The sequence below is a fragment of the Notamacropus eugenii genome, chromosome 2 (genome assembly GCF_028372415.1).
Source record: "Notamacropus eugenii isolate mMacEug1 chromosome 2, mMacEug1.pri_v2, whole genome shotgun sequence".
NCBI lineage: Eukaryota > Metazoa > Chordata > Mammalia > Diprotodontia > Macropodidae > Notamacropus > Notamacropus eugenii.
The window spans coordinates 329,482,763-329,496,119 of NC_092873.1; the positions used below are offsets into that span (position 1 = coordinate 329,482,763).

At 36.6% G+C, this 13,357-nt stretch overlaps 1 protein-coding gene across 1 annotated transcript in view; it reads right to left on the bottom strand.

Annotated features, from left to right (window-relative positions):
- PRKCA (protein kinase C alpha) overlaps positions 1–13,357 on the bottom strand; it is a 484,269-nt gene that overhangs the window by 131,056 nt on the left and 339,856 nt on the right. The window contains exon 5 of the mRNA XM_072645482.1: positions 11,614–11,742. Coding sequence (XP_072501583.1) covers positions 11,614–11,742 — 129 coding nt within the window. The remainder of the gene's footprint in view (positions 1–11,613; positions 11,743–13,357) is intronic.

A 13,357-nucleotide genomic window follows, 5' to 3' on the forward strand; every position in this document is an offset into this window, starting at 1 on the left:
TTATTTCTTAGAGTTCCAGTTTCCCAGGATCCATAGCCATAACAATCTCTTGTCCCCAGGTATCAGATGTGAGGTCTCACAATTATGGTTCAGAACATCTCCACCATGCTTGCACAGCATTATATAATGATAAATAATATAAGCATTTGTGCTTAAATTGTAAACATCCACTGTGACTGTGCAGTGAGATACAGGGATGAGGTGACATAAACTTGGGAGGCCATTGCTGGCAAAATGCTTTCTTTGTCTATTGCCCTATAAAGCAAGGGGGGCACTGGTCAAGGGGTCGGGAACTTTAGGGTTGAATGCACAAGTTGAAATGCTATGCGTGCCTTAATCGACCCCCATCAAGGCTAGGGGAGGAGGGAATCTGTGTTTGCCTCAACTGGCCCCCATCGAGCCTTAAGGAGATTTAGGGGAAAGCACAAATTTTGCCTGTCTTTAGTGACCCTATCAAGACATAAGGGTAGTTGCCCCACCCTTCTCACTGGTCCCTGTGAGAAGGGTGATTAGGAGTTGTGCTCCCATTATCCGCAAACTCTTCTGAGAAAACTAGACTAGAATAAAGATTATTATGCCCTTCAAAGCTGTCTTAGTGTCTTTCCTGTCTGACAGGATTAAGAGTGAACCTGTGCTAGCAGCCCTCATGTGCTATTTTTGTCTGCTTTACATATATCTTCCTGTATATATTGTAAAAACAGGAATTTTATAGATTCTGCCTCCCATGGCAAATATATACACATACATACATGTCTGTATAGATGGATATATGCACATATTTGTATATGTATACATGCATATATGTATGTGTATGTGTGTGTACATATGCCATATATATCTGCAGATATGTATATATCTGCCACAGATGGCAGCATCTGTAAAATTCCTGTTTTTACAACACACACTTACATTATGAAGGATTGCTTAAATACACAATATTAATATTAACAATAAGAGGGCCACATGATATAATGGACAGAGGTCAAGCTTTGGAGTCAGTAAAGTCCTGGACACAATAGCTGCATAACTATGAACAAGCCACATAGCCTCTCAGGTTACAGAGAGGCTACCAATAGACATTGTTGAAGGTAATTTTCACACCAGGTGTTCAGGGCTTGTAGCACAGCGTATAAAGTACTGAACGTTGAGTCAGGAGACCTGAGTTCAAATCAGAACACAAACACCAGCTGTGTGACCTTGGGAAAGTCATTGAACATCTGTTTGCTCAGTTTTCTCAGTTGTACAGTAGGTATAATAATAGCACCGACCTTGCAGAGTTGTTGTGAGAATCAAATGAGCTAATATTTGTAAATGTGGTTATCATGTAAACGGGTTTTTTTCCCTTATGTTCATGAATATAATGACAGGTCTAGATAGAAAAAAATGTGTTCAGAATAAGTGATATTTATATAATGCTATAAAGTTTGCAGATCCTTTGAGTTACATTAGCTTGTTTGAATTTTATAACACTTCCACAAAGTAGCTACTACAGGTATTAATATCTCCATTTTACAGATGAAGATCTGAGGTTTCAGGTGGTTAAGGGACTTGACCACAATCATACAGATAGTACAAGTCCAAAGCAAGATTTGAACCCAAGTCTTCCTGATTGCAAGGCTATATTTATATACATTACAATTTGTAGCCATGCTTGCTTCTTTATCTTTCTATTATCTTTCACCATGCTTTAGTTTTACATCCTATTGAACCATCTACTCAGGCCGTCTCACTTTTTGCCTGATATTACTGACCCCCTCCTCACCACTTGGATCCGTACTCTGCACAATGGACTTGAGAACTGGACCTCCATAACTGGTCTTTCTTCTGAATCCATTTCTCTTTGGAGTTTCTATTCTAATGCCTAATCTAGCTGGGTGACTGACTGTGTGCAAACTAGATCATATAGCCCATTATAGCTATCAGCTAGTTCTAGATGCCAGACTGTGTTTCAGCTTCATATGCAATCCAGCTCTCCACCCTGGTCATTCTACACTGCTCTTATCTTCTCATACTTCCCTTGAACAAAACTCCCTTCCCTACTCTTCTCTATTCTGCATGTGTTCTCTTCCCCTTTAATAGGTAATCTTCTTCAGGGCAGGGACTTAATCTTTTATCATCTTCATATCCTCGGTGCCATGCAGTATCTGGCACATAGTAAGTGCCGAATAAATGCTTTTGTGCTTATTCATTAATTTTGTCCAAAGTCATGTGGAAAAAAAGAGTCCTTAACAAATTCCCAAGTGACTCAGTGCATGAGGCACTTTGCTTCCCTGGACAGCTCTTAACTCTTACCATAGGTAAAAGCAAGACATAGGTGTTCATTAATTGGCAGGATAAATTATTGCAAGTAGTCTTATTCAGTCAGATTTATCATTCTCTCTAGAAAAGGTCAATATTTCAAGTGGATCAACTAGATTTAGAAGCAAGACAATTGTTATTTACAAAGCTGAATTTTGAGTCTACATATAAGTCCAGAACCACCAAAAAAAGAAAAAAAAATTCAGGTTTGAGAAGCAGAATAACTATACATAATTTTCTGTCCTTTTCACTAAGGATGAGAGTTTTTCCCTAGGATGCAGAAACACCTAGGGAAGTAACAAGTGAGAATTATCTGAGAATAAGAATCCTCAATGCAGTAGAACTAATTATTTAAGCTGAAGTTTTTAACTAAAAAGAAAATGTTAAAGATAAAATTTCTATTGTTAGATATGCAAAGTTGAACAATCACATAATTTATAGCTAGAAGGGGATTCAGAGATCATCTACTCCAATCCCCTCATTTTATAAACAATTTTGAGAGAGAAGCAACTTGATGAGGTCTCCCAGGGATAAAGTTGATGAGCCAGAATTAGAATCCATGTTCTCTGACTCCAAATTCAGTGCTATTTTGCCTCCATGGTAGAGATATTTCTCAAACAAATGGACTAGAACAGACACATCATGTGTATCTGATCTCAGCACTAATGATAGCAATAAGATTCCATTTTAACAAATTATCTCTAAATAACTCCTTTCCTTAAAAATGAGTATCTAAGTCCAATTCTTCTTGGCAGCTTCACCTGGTTATCACATTCTTTTTAAAAATTATCTTGTTTTTTATTGATGCTTTTTTATTATCACTGTCATGTGAAAATATATGCATTCCCCTATACCTACTAAGTCATTCTTTCTAACGAAAATAGAAAAAAAGGCTTAATAAAACTAACAAACCCACAAACCACGTATGACATACATCCAATATTCCACACCCAAAGGCTACAAATTCTGCAATTTGGGAGAGAGTTTAATTTTCTCAGCTCTTCTCCAGGGTCATGCTTAGTCATTATAATTATATAATGATTATATAATTATATAATATAATTTAAAGTTTGTTGTTGTTCTTTTCATTCCCATCATTACTGTAAATACTATTGTTTTACCCTTGGATCTGCTTACTTCACTGCATCATCGATTAAAGTTTCCCAAGTCTTCTCTGAATTTTGTACATTTGTTGTTGCTTTTGGTATAGTATTATGGTATTATGGTATGGTATATTCCATTACATTTATATACTACAATTTGTGAAATTGCTTTATTGTCTAACTGATGGGCATCTACTTTTTTTTCTTCAGTTCTTTATTAACACGAAATATTTTCTTATGTATATATGACCTTTTTGTCTTTGACTTCTACAGGATGCATATTGATTATTATATCATACAAAATGCCTTCCATTGTAAAGTCCCTTGCATAATACTCAAAACAATGAAGGAAGTGACCTGATGAACGGATATACAAACAGCTGTTGGGAAATGGATTGGGACTGAGTTGACACTCTCAAAGGCGTACAAAATTCCAGTCAGAAGCTTGAGTTTCTTTATTTTTCTTAGGACAATTATTGTCATTCATAGTTTTAAATGGTTTCATGTGGAGGTCAAGTAGTTCTACTCTAATTCTGACCATATTCCCAACCAATAATTATCCAAGTCATTATCCAAAAATGTAACTGCTCAGACTTACAGGGGAGGTAGAGAGATGTATAGTCTAGAGTTCAATCCAATTAAAAGATGGCACCATTGGCAAAAAGCGAACAACTTAAAAACTCTACCATCAGAAGATTATACTTTTCTTACTTAATTCATTTGTTCATTTCTGCTCCAGTCATGGTTTGTTCACAGCAGTGGTGATCCCATTTTATTTTTCATATTACATCTACTGTTTATCCTTGGCTGAGCAAATGACTGTACCTGTGGTTTGCCTGCTTTTCTTCTCTTCTTACTTCTTCTCCTACATGGGCCAGGCAAAATATAGCACTCTTATAGAATACCCAACCCCAAGAAATCCAGCAATTATGGTCCTGAATAGGAAGAAGGGCTAAATTTATGATTTTATCAGTAGAGAGAACTCTCATATGAGGAAACTCCCCCTACCCATGCAAGGCTCTGCAACTTACAGTCTTAGAGAATTGTCTGAAGTACCAAGGAGAGGTTAAGTGATGTAGTCAGTCACACATCCAGTATGTGTCAGAAGAGGGATCTGCACTCATGTTTTAATGGCTTTGAGACCAGTTCTCTGACCACAATGTCACAATGTGCCTACACTGACTTAAATACAGAAGAAAAAAATTAACCTGACAAAATCACATACGGAATTATATGTAAATCACTTTTCAAACTTTAAAGCACTATACAAATCTTAATATTTATGATTATCAACTTTTTGTTAAGATCTTTAGGTATAACTTGTTTATTAACAGAAAAAGATGAAGAAAGGAATAATATATTTTCTTATGAATCAATTATCTTTAATATTAACACAGTTTCCTGCATATAGTAGGCATTCAAGGGACTTTAACACTCATGCAATTTAACATCTTCATTTTCACTTAACCTCTGTCTGCCTCAGTTTCCTTTGCAAAATGAGGATAATAATAACACCTACCTCCTGGGGTTGCTGTAAAGATCAAATGAGATCATAATTGTGAAGCACTTACCTCAGTGCCTGGCACATAGTAAGCACCATATGTATGTTACCTATTACAATTTGGGGCACTTAGGTGGCACAATGGATAGAGTGCTGGCCTGAAGTTAGGAAGACTCATTTTCTTGAGGTCACATCTCACCTCAGACACTTACTAGCTGGACAAGTCACTGAACTCTGTTAGCCTCAGTTTCCTCACCTATAAAATGAGCTGGAGAAGGAAATGGAAAACCACTCCAGTATCTTTGCCAAGAAAACCTCAGTTACAAGGAATTGGATATGACTAAAATGAATGAGTAATGATGACAGTTGTTCATTGTTTATTATCATTATTATCATTGAGATAGGGATCCTCCTGCCCAGAGAGGTGAAGCTACTTGGCCATAATAAATGAGATAATAATTCATTAGACTCAAATCTTCTGACTTTAAACCAGTGCTTACTTAATTGGCTTAAAGCTCCAATTACTTGTCCTACAAACAATCATCAGAACATGCATAACATGGGAAGGAGCCAAACCAGAGTGATAAGACCGAGCTTAACATTAGGTAATTATAGTGATAGTAACAACGGCTCCCACTGACTTAGAACTTTAGGGTTTATAGAGTGAATTCCTCACAACCAATCATGAAGCAGGTAGTTAATAAATGAAGCAAAGTCATAGAACTTCAAAAAGACAGCTAATTGGAGATGACTCATCCACATAATCTAATTTCAGAAAAAAAATTAACTGTAAAAACTGTAACAAAAGTATAAGTGTAGAAAGATTTTTCAAAAGATTATAAGAAATATTTATCTCAGACCCAAAGCTAGCATTATATACTTTGGGGAAACACTAAAAGCTTTCCTAACAAATATAGAAATGTCACAAGGATTCACACTTTCCCATTATAATTTGAAATAGTTCTAGAAATGCTAGGAATTAAACTAAGACCAGAAGGAAATTAAAGACATAAAGACAGGCAAAGAGAAGATAAAACTATTGCTCTTTGCTGATGACATGGTGGTTTAATTAAAAAAGAGAGAATCAGAGAAAAAAATGAGACAATGAATAGTTTCAATCAAGCTGCAGGATATAAAATAAACCCATAAAAATTAACAACATTTCTGCATACTTAAAATAAAACTAAGAGGCAATAATAGGATGGGAAATCACATTCAAGATAACTACTTAGTTCATAAAATATCTTGGAGTTAATTTGTCAAAACACTCGCAAAGATAAAATAATAAAATGCTCTTCAAAGAAATAAAGAACAACTTAAATAATTGGATGAACACTCAGTGTCTATGACTGTGAGTATTAGCATAATAAAAATGATAAAACTGTCAAAGTTAACTTATAGATTTAGTTTCAATCAATACCAATCAAACTACCAAAGGAACATTTTGCAGAGATAGACAAAATAATAAGAAATTCATCTCCAGGAACAAAAGATAAATAGATCAAAGATGCTGAACACATGTCCCTAAACAGATTAAAATGCAATTTGGAAATATTTTGAAAATAAATAAAAAATACAATAAAACATAGATAACATTACATTTTAAAACTAATTAACTATGTCATCCACAGGGATCCTTATGTATGGCTTAGTGGTCCCCATTTCTATTCAGGTTGACACCACTGCTAACAAGGGAAATCATGAAAAAAGTTAAGAATGAGGGGGGAGAAGTCAGACACCAAACTATATCATGAAAAGTAAGCATCAAAACCGTGTGGTGCTGGTTTAAAATAAAACAACAACAATAGAAAAATCGATTATTAGAAGAGACCCAGTGTTTTAGAAAACCTCTAACATAAATTACCTGGAAAAGAACTCCCTATATGAGAAGAATAGATGGGAAAATCCAAAAGTAGTTTGGAAATTAGGTTTGGACCAAATTCTATGCCATACTTCACAATAAAATTACAAATACATATTTGATTTGAATATTAAATATCTTTAATACACATACACAGTAAAGAAAAGCCAATAATATCATTTCACAGCTATGGGCAAACTCTTAAGCAAAAAAGGAATAGAAAGGATTATGAACAATAAAAGAGATAATGTTAATTCATGAAACTGAAAACTTTCTACATCAATAAAATTAATGCAACTAGGATGAGAAGGGAAGCAGTCCACTGAGGATAAAACTAGTCTGATATTCACAAAATGATAGATATTCATAATCCAGCAGTTAACCAAAGGAGGTTCAGTTAATGAGAGCAGAAGAAGGTCATTCAGAGCAGGGCAAGAATATTTATTGAGGTAACAGAGTTGATTGAGTTGAACAAGGTTTCCTAGTTTTGTTCTGGAGCCATATCTTCCTGTCCTTCCAGTTGGAAGCCTCAAGGAGAAGCTCACCAGACCACTCCCTGGGGTGGCTTTCATTCTCAGACAATCTGGAATTTATATCAATAGTTTGAGTCTTACTTCCCTGAACCAACCAAGTCTCTAGGCCTGTTTCAATGTCATTTGAAGAAAAGCTAGCCTAACCTGCACGGGGTAGGGCCTTAAGAAAAGCTAAGCCAGCGCATGGTTGGTTGGGGGCAGGGAGAAGGGACAGTGGTAGATATTCCTCCTCCTCCCAGTGGTCATTCTGAAATAATGCTAGCTTTCTTTTCTGTTTTAAAAGTATGTGGACAACCTAATGAATGGAAACTATGTCCCTTTAAGATAAGTTATGATAGTAAGTCATAAATTAGATTCCACCATAGATAACATTACTATATTCAATATGGATTTTGACCTTTGAAATGTGCCTCACAATTTCTCTCAGTTATATGTTCAGTCCTCATCCATCTGTTCACTTTGATATGGTTCTGAGAAACTGTCAGGGCCCTTGGCAGTCATAGACAAGATTAGAAAATTCAGATAGCACCATAAGGTTGCTGTTTTTATGATGAGTGTAAATGAGTACAAAGTCCAGTGTGTGCACTTTTCCCACCCACTTCACCCTACATTCAGAAACACAACTAAAAAGAGATCTCATTTACCTCTCATTTACCTCCTCACTCTTGTCCTATGTCTGCCTGTAGGATACCACATGAACCATGGAATTATATCCTGACAGTGCACCTATGATATCTGTAACCATGCCAACAATAATCCAAAGCTTTTAGATGCCAAGACAATTAACAAAAATGTGTAGCCAACTGGCATTCACTATCGCAGGACCTTAGTCTCATTACTATGAACTCTTCCTACTGCTCTTCCATTTATATTTGCTTTCCTTAATCAGGGATGATCCCAGGGTACAGCAAATTGACTCTGATAAAACAGCAGATAATGTATTCTGAAGTGTTTTCACTTCAGGATTTGGAGAGAAGAAAGGATAAAAGCATAAGCAGTCAGAAACAGTTTGTTAGGTCAGGGCAGGCCCTCAGCCTCGGAAACTCACAACAATTTAACTCATGTTTCTCTGTACAAGGTGATTTGTTTGTCTACAAGGTCAGGGAGACCACTGGTTCTCTCATCTAATGTGGAGGTCACAAAGGAAGAGTTTTGAGAAGGAAAAACAGTAGGAGCTGCAACTAGGAATATTTTCACCTGGGACAACAATTTTTGGGAGTGATGTGGGATGTGAGACAGTAACAGGGCAAAGGTCAAGCTAACTGTGGGTATAGTTGTGCTAGGATGGGAGTAGTCCTCAGAAAAGTTTGGGGCTATACCCTTTCCTAGCATACCTGTACCCACAGTTGGTTTGACCTTCACTGTTTTGCATCCCACTTCACTCCCAACCATTTTGGAGCTCAACCCCACAAGGTTTGCACTCATCCCCAAAAGGGCTGCAATTGAGACCATGGTCCTTCAAGAGAGGCATCATGGCAAGAGCACCCTGAGGATAGTGGCCTTAGGGCACTGTGAGGAAAGGTCTAAGAAAGGCAGTTCCCCTTGGAAGAAAGTATACCTTTTTGGATAGCACCTGAGAGGAAGGCCCAGTAGCTCTGAACTGGTAAACTGGATCTCAAGGACTATCCACTGCATTATCAGTTATAACTTATTCCAAAATAAGGTAAACTTGATGATTCCCTTAGAGAATGGAAAACCCAAAGTTACAGATTAGATTGCCCCAGTAGTACTAGTTCTCAATTTAATAGAAGTTATTACAGAAAAAAAGTAATGTTAAATATGCTTATGTACAAAGAAGGAGTGAGAGATCCATTCACAGAAATTTGTTGTTGTTGAGTCATTTTGGTCATGTCCAAGTCTTCATGACCCCATTTGGGGTTTTCCTGGCAAAGATACTAGAATGGTTTGCTATTTCTTTCTCCAGTTCATTTTATAGATGAGGAATTTGAGGCAAACAGGGTTAAGTGACTTGTCCAGGGTCACACAGCTAGTCAGTGTCTGAGGCTGGATTTTAAACTCAAGTCCTCCTGACTTCAGGGCTGATGCTCTATCTACTGTACCACCTAGAAACCCTCATGAAATATCCACCTGTCTCTAAAGAATATACTTGGAACCCAGATGACCTTTATTTAGATTTCTATGGATGCTGCCCACTTGAACAAGTGAGATAAATTATTTCACTCACTGTTCATTGTGAGTTTTGGTATTCTTAGTTTCACTTAAACCTTTGCTCCCTGAAGAGATAAGAGTCTTTTCAATGGTATGAATATCTCACAATTTGCATCTGAAAAGATCTAAGCTGCTAAAGTACAAACTAGAGTCCAAGAACATCACTTAAGCTGTGACTGAGAGGTAAGAAGGGAAACCAGCACAAGGGTACAGAAGTCAGATTCAGGGTCTCCCTGCTAAGGCATAGACTAGACATGAGCTACCTTATCTGAAGTTCTGAAATTAAAACTTCTGTTAATCCTTCCAGGTATCTTGGTGAGTACATGAAAAACCACTTTCAAGTGTTAAGGGAGTTTCTCTCCCAGTAAGGCTTCCCCATGAACAAGTACCCAATTTCCTCCTGTCTTCAAGTCACAGCTGAGGTAACAGAACAGGGAAGCAATATGACTAAATATCCCCTTCTGTCTTCATGATGATGTGGAGGTGACCCTGGGTTTCTGAAGACTCTGCAAGCAAAGGGTAAACTAAGGAGATCCATGCAGATAGAGAGGCTTTGGGGATGGACTTAGGGTTGTCTAAGGCTTGCTTAGACAAATGCAGACAGGTAAAAATTATCAGAAGGCTGGCTGTGAGAGGGTGAAGGTTTTAGGTCCCAGTAACTGCTAAAACAATCTACACATATGGAGAGAGGGCTGAGGGTGGAGGAACTGCACACATATCAGTGCACTTGAAAGTCTTTCGAGGTGTTCAAATATTAAAGCAAGCTATTAACCAAAGTACATTGTTCAATAGACATGTGCCTAGAGTATAGAGTGTATTTCACAAAAGTAGTGTCTTTAGCTCCCCACAGAATCAAATCCTCTTTGGGAATAGTGTCAGAAGCTCAAATGAGACAACTGTTGAGAAAAATAAAGTTGTCCAAAACATTAAAGAGATCTGCTGGGGATGGAAAGGAAACAAAATCTATGTAAAGGCAGTATCAAGTAAAAGACAGTGGCAGAATGTGGTCAGGAAGTGCTACCTCTGGCACATACTGGCTGTGTGACCACTGTCAAGTCTCAGCCTTTTGGTGCCCCAGACAACTCTCAGGAAATGCTGCAGGTTCCTATCAGGAGCTCCTTATACCGATGAAATAAAAGGTCTGCTTTGTTTTTATGATTATGGTTATTATTAGCATATCACAGACCCACAGGATTTCAGACCTAAAAGGAATATTATTGTTCCTTTGGTTGAAGCCTCTCATTTTTTTTTAGTGGAGAAAAATACGAGCTGGTGAGGTGACTTTCCTACTGTCATCCAACTAGTTAGTGGGAAAGCTAGTATCAGAATCCAGATCTCCTCTAATTCAGCTCACTGTCCATTATAGTGCACAATCCATTTACTTGAGATTCTCTGTGATGCCACATAAGATGTAGCATTTGCGAGAGAATATATGTGTATATATATGTATGTATGTATGCATTCATTTCTGAATGTCCCGAGGTGAGTTTACTCAATTGAAATTTTGAATGCAAAACCTTCAGACCATGGAAAGTTATGGTTTTTCTCAGAAAAGTGTTCTCTGAAGGCATTTTAGCAACTGGGTCACACAGTTTCTCCTTTTTTTCAATTTAAATCAGTAAGCATCAATTAGGAACTTACTATGGTAAATGTGGGAATGGGACATGGGAATAAAAAAAAAAACCCATTCCCTGTCCTCAAGGAACTAAATACAGTTTACTAGGGGAACAAGTAAGAAAGTAATTCCAAAATATGTAGAAAGTAAATGTAAAGTAATTTTAGAGGAAGAGAGAGGACACTAACAAATGAGAGAATCAGGAAAGGTGCTGTGTAGGCGGTGGCAATTAAGTTGAGCCCAAAAGGGAACTAAGGATTCCTAGAGGTAGAGATGAGGAGTGAGAGCATTCCAGGCATGGGGGAAACTTTCTTGATTTGAATTAATTCAATTCAATTCAATTCAATTCCACAAATATTTATCAACTGTCACCATCTCTTTGAAATACTAAATTAAAGAATAGAACATATCTAATATTCTTTTTTGGAAAACATATTAATTCATAAACAAAACTGGAAGTAAGACACATGAGCTGATTACAAGGAAGTACCCCATTAAGTTATGGGGAATTCTGCTATGCAATTATGTCTTACCTGTGACATGTAGTTTTTCACCTGTGACTTCCGCTTTCAGATAAATTCGCCCTCTTTTTTCTGTATGATCCATTCCACAGAGGCTTGGAACATTTATTACACATTGTTTGTGAACATTCATATCACAGGCTGTAAATTAAAAAAAAATAGGCAAAGAAACTGTACATGAGGAGCAACATATTCACTGTGTTCTTACCTCTGAACAGAAGTGACAAATTAGTTTTCTTCCAACTTGAAAATTTGCTGTAATGTCTTTGTTCACATAACAGACTCTTAGCAGGAATGTTTTATAACTCCTGGAATCATCTGTGGGATAATTACTCTATAATATGTAACCAATATGTTTTTGGAGTTCACAAAAAAAATTACTGCTGAGGATCCTGGGAAGAGTTAATAATTGGAACTCATGGGAGAAGAAATAATCAGGTTCATGACCTAAACTCCTCTGGTATCATCTTGCTAAATAATCTTAATTCCCAATTGGACACTACTTTATGGATTGTCAACAATGACAGCTGTTAATAGTGCAAAACTAACTTGGGTAGCAGAATAAAGAGTACGGGCAGATTAATAATATAAATGGCTCTATGTAAATGATATTTAAATTACTTAAAAGGAGACTATTCACTGAGAAAGAATCACACCTTAATTCCATCAATGAAAAATTCTTAATTTGGCATTTCAGGTCCTCCACAATCTAGTTCAAACTTACCTTTCCTGTCTAATTACCTATTATTCTCCTTCAGATAATATACCCTTTATGTTCCAGCCCAAAAGGACTTCTGTTATTTAATCTTATATAACCTTATACTTTCCCTCCTTTGTGCATTTGTACAATCTACTCCATTTATCTATAATATACTCCTATTCCCATCATCACCAAATAAAATCCTTTCTTTTCCTCTATGGGGATCAGTCAACCACTATGAAAACTTCTAAAATACGTGCTAGGTGAAAATGATCTCACTCTCATTTTTTAAGCATACTTTTTCCTTTCTTTTGAGACTCTAATTTGCCTTTATTGTATTGTATATGTTTGTGCTTGTACATGTACATTTTTCCTCATAGACTGTAAGCTCCTTGAAGACAAGGACTATCCCATTTTTCATCTTTGCAATTTTAGCACCAGCATGGTACCTGAAAGCAAATAATGACTATTTGGAGAATTCAATTGAAAAGATATGTGGAATCTAGAGTGATAAAATGTCTGGTTATACACATGATGAAAAGCTTACTTTCATCTGAACAGCCAAGGTTTAAAACTCTTCTATGAGGTTGACTCAAATAAGTGATCAAGTTTTAGAGGAGACACCAAGTTTTAAAAGGTGCCACCACTGAAGTATAATCTCTGACAGCCTGTACAAAGTTGGGAAATTCTTTAGATATAGATTCAATGATTGACCATCATCTAATGACTAACCTAGCTAAGCTTTGAGAGATTCATGATTAGAAAGCTAACCACTAAGGGATAAATTTTTTGGGGGGAGAGGGAGAGGACTTAGCAACTAATGAACTTATTTACAAAGGCACAGAGGCAATGGAATCTATGCTGGTGGAAGTACCTACTCACAGATGACTCTGATTTGCTAAAAAAAAAAAAAAAAAGAGAGATATCAAGCTATCTGGCCAAATTCTGTTATTTGGTTAAAAAAACTAAAGGGCACCATCTTTGTATATAAATAAGGGGGTCTGTTTGACTCATAATTAACGAGTTAATTTAATAAGTCTGAAATTCCAAGCACCA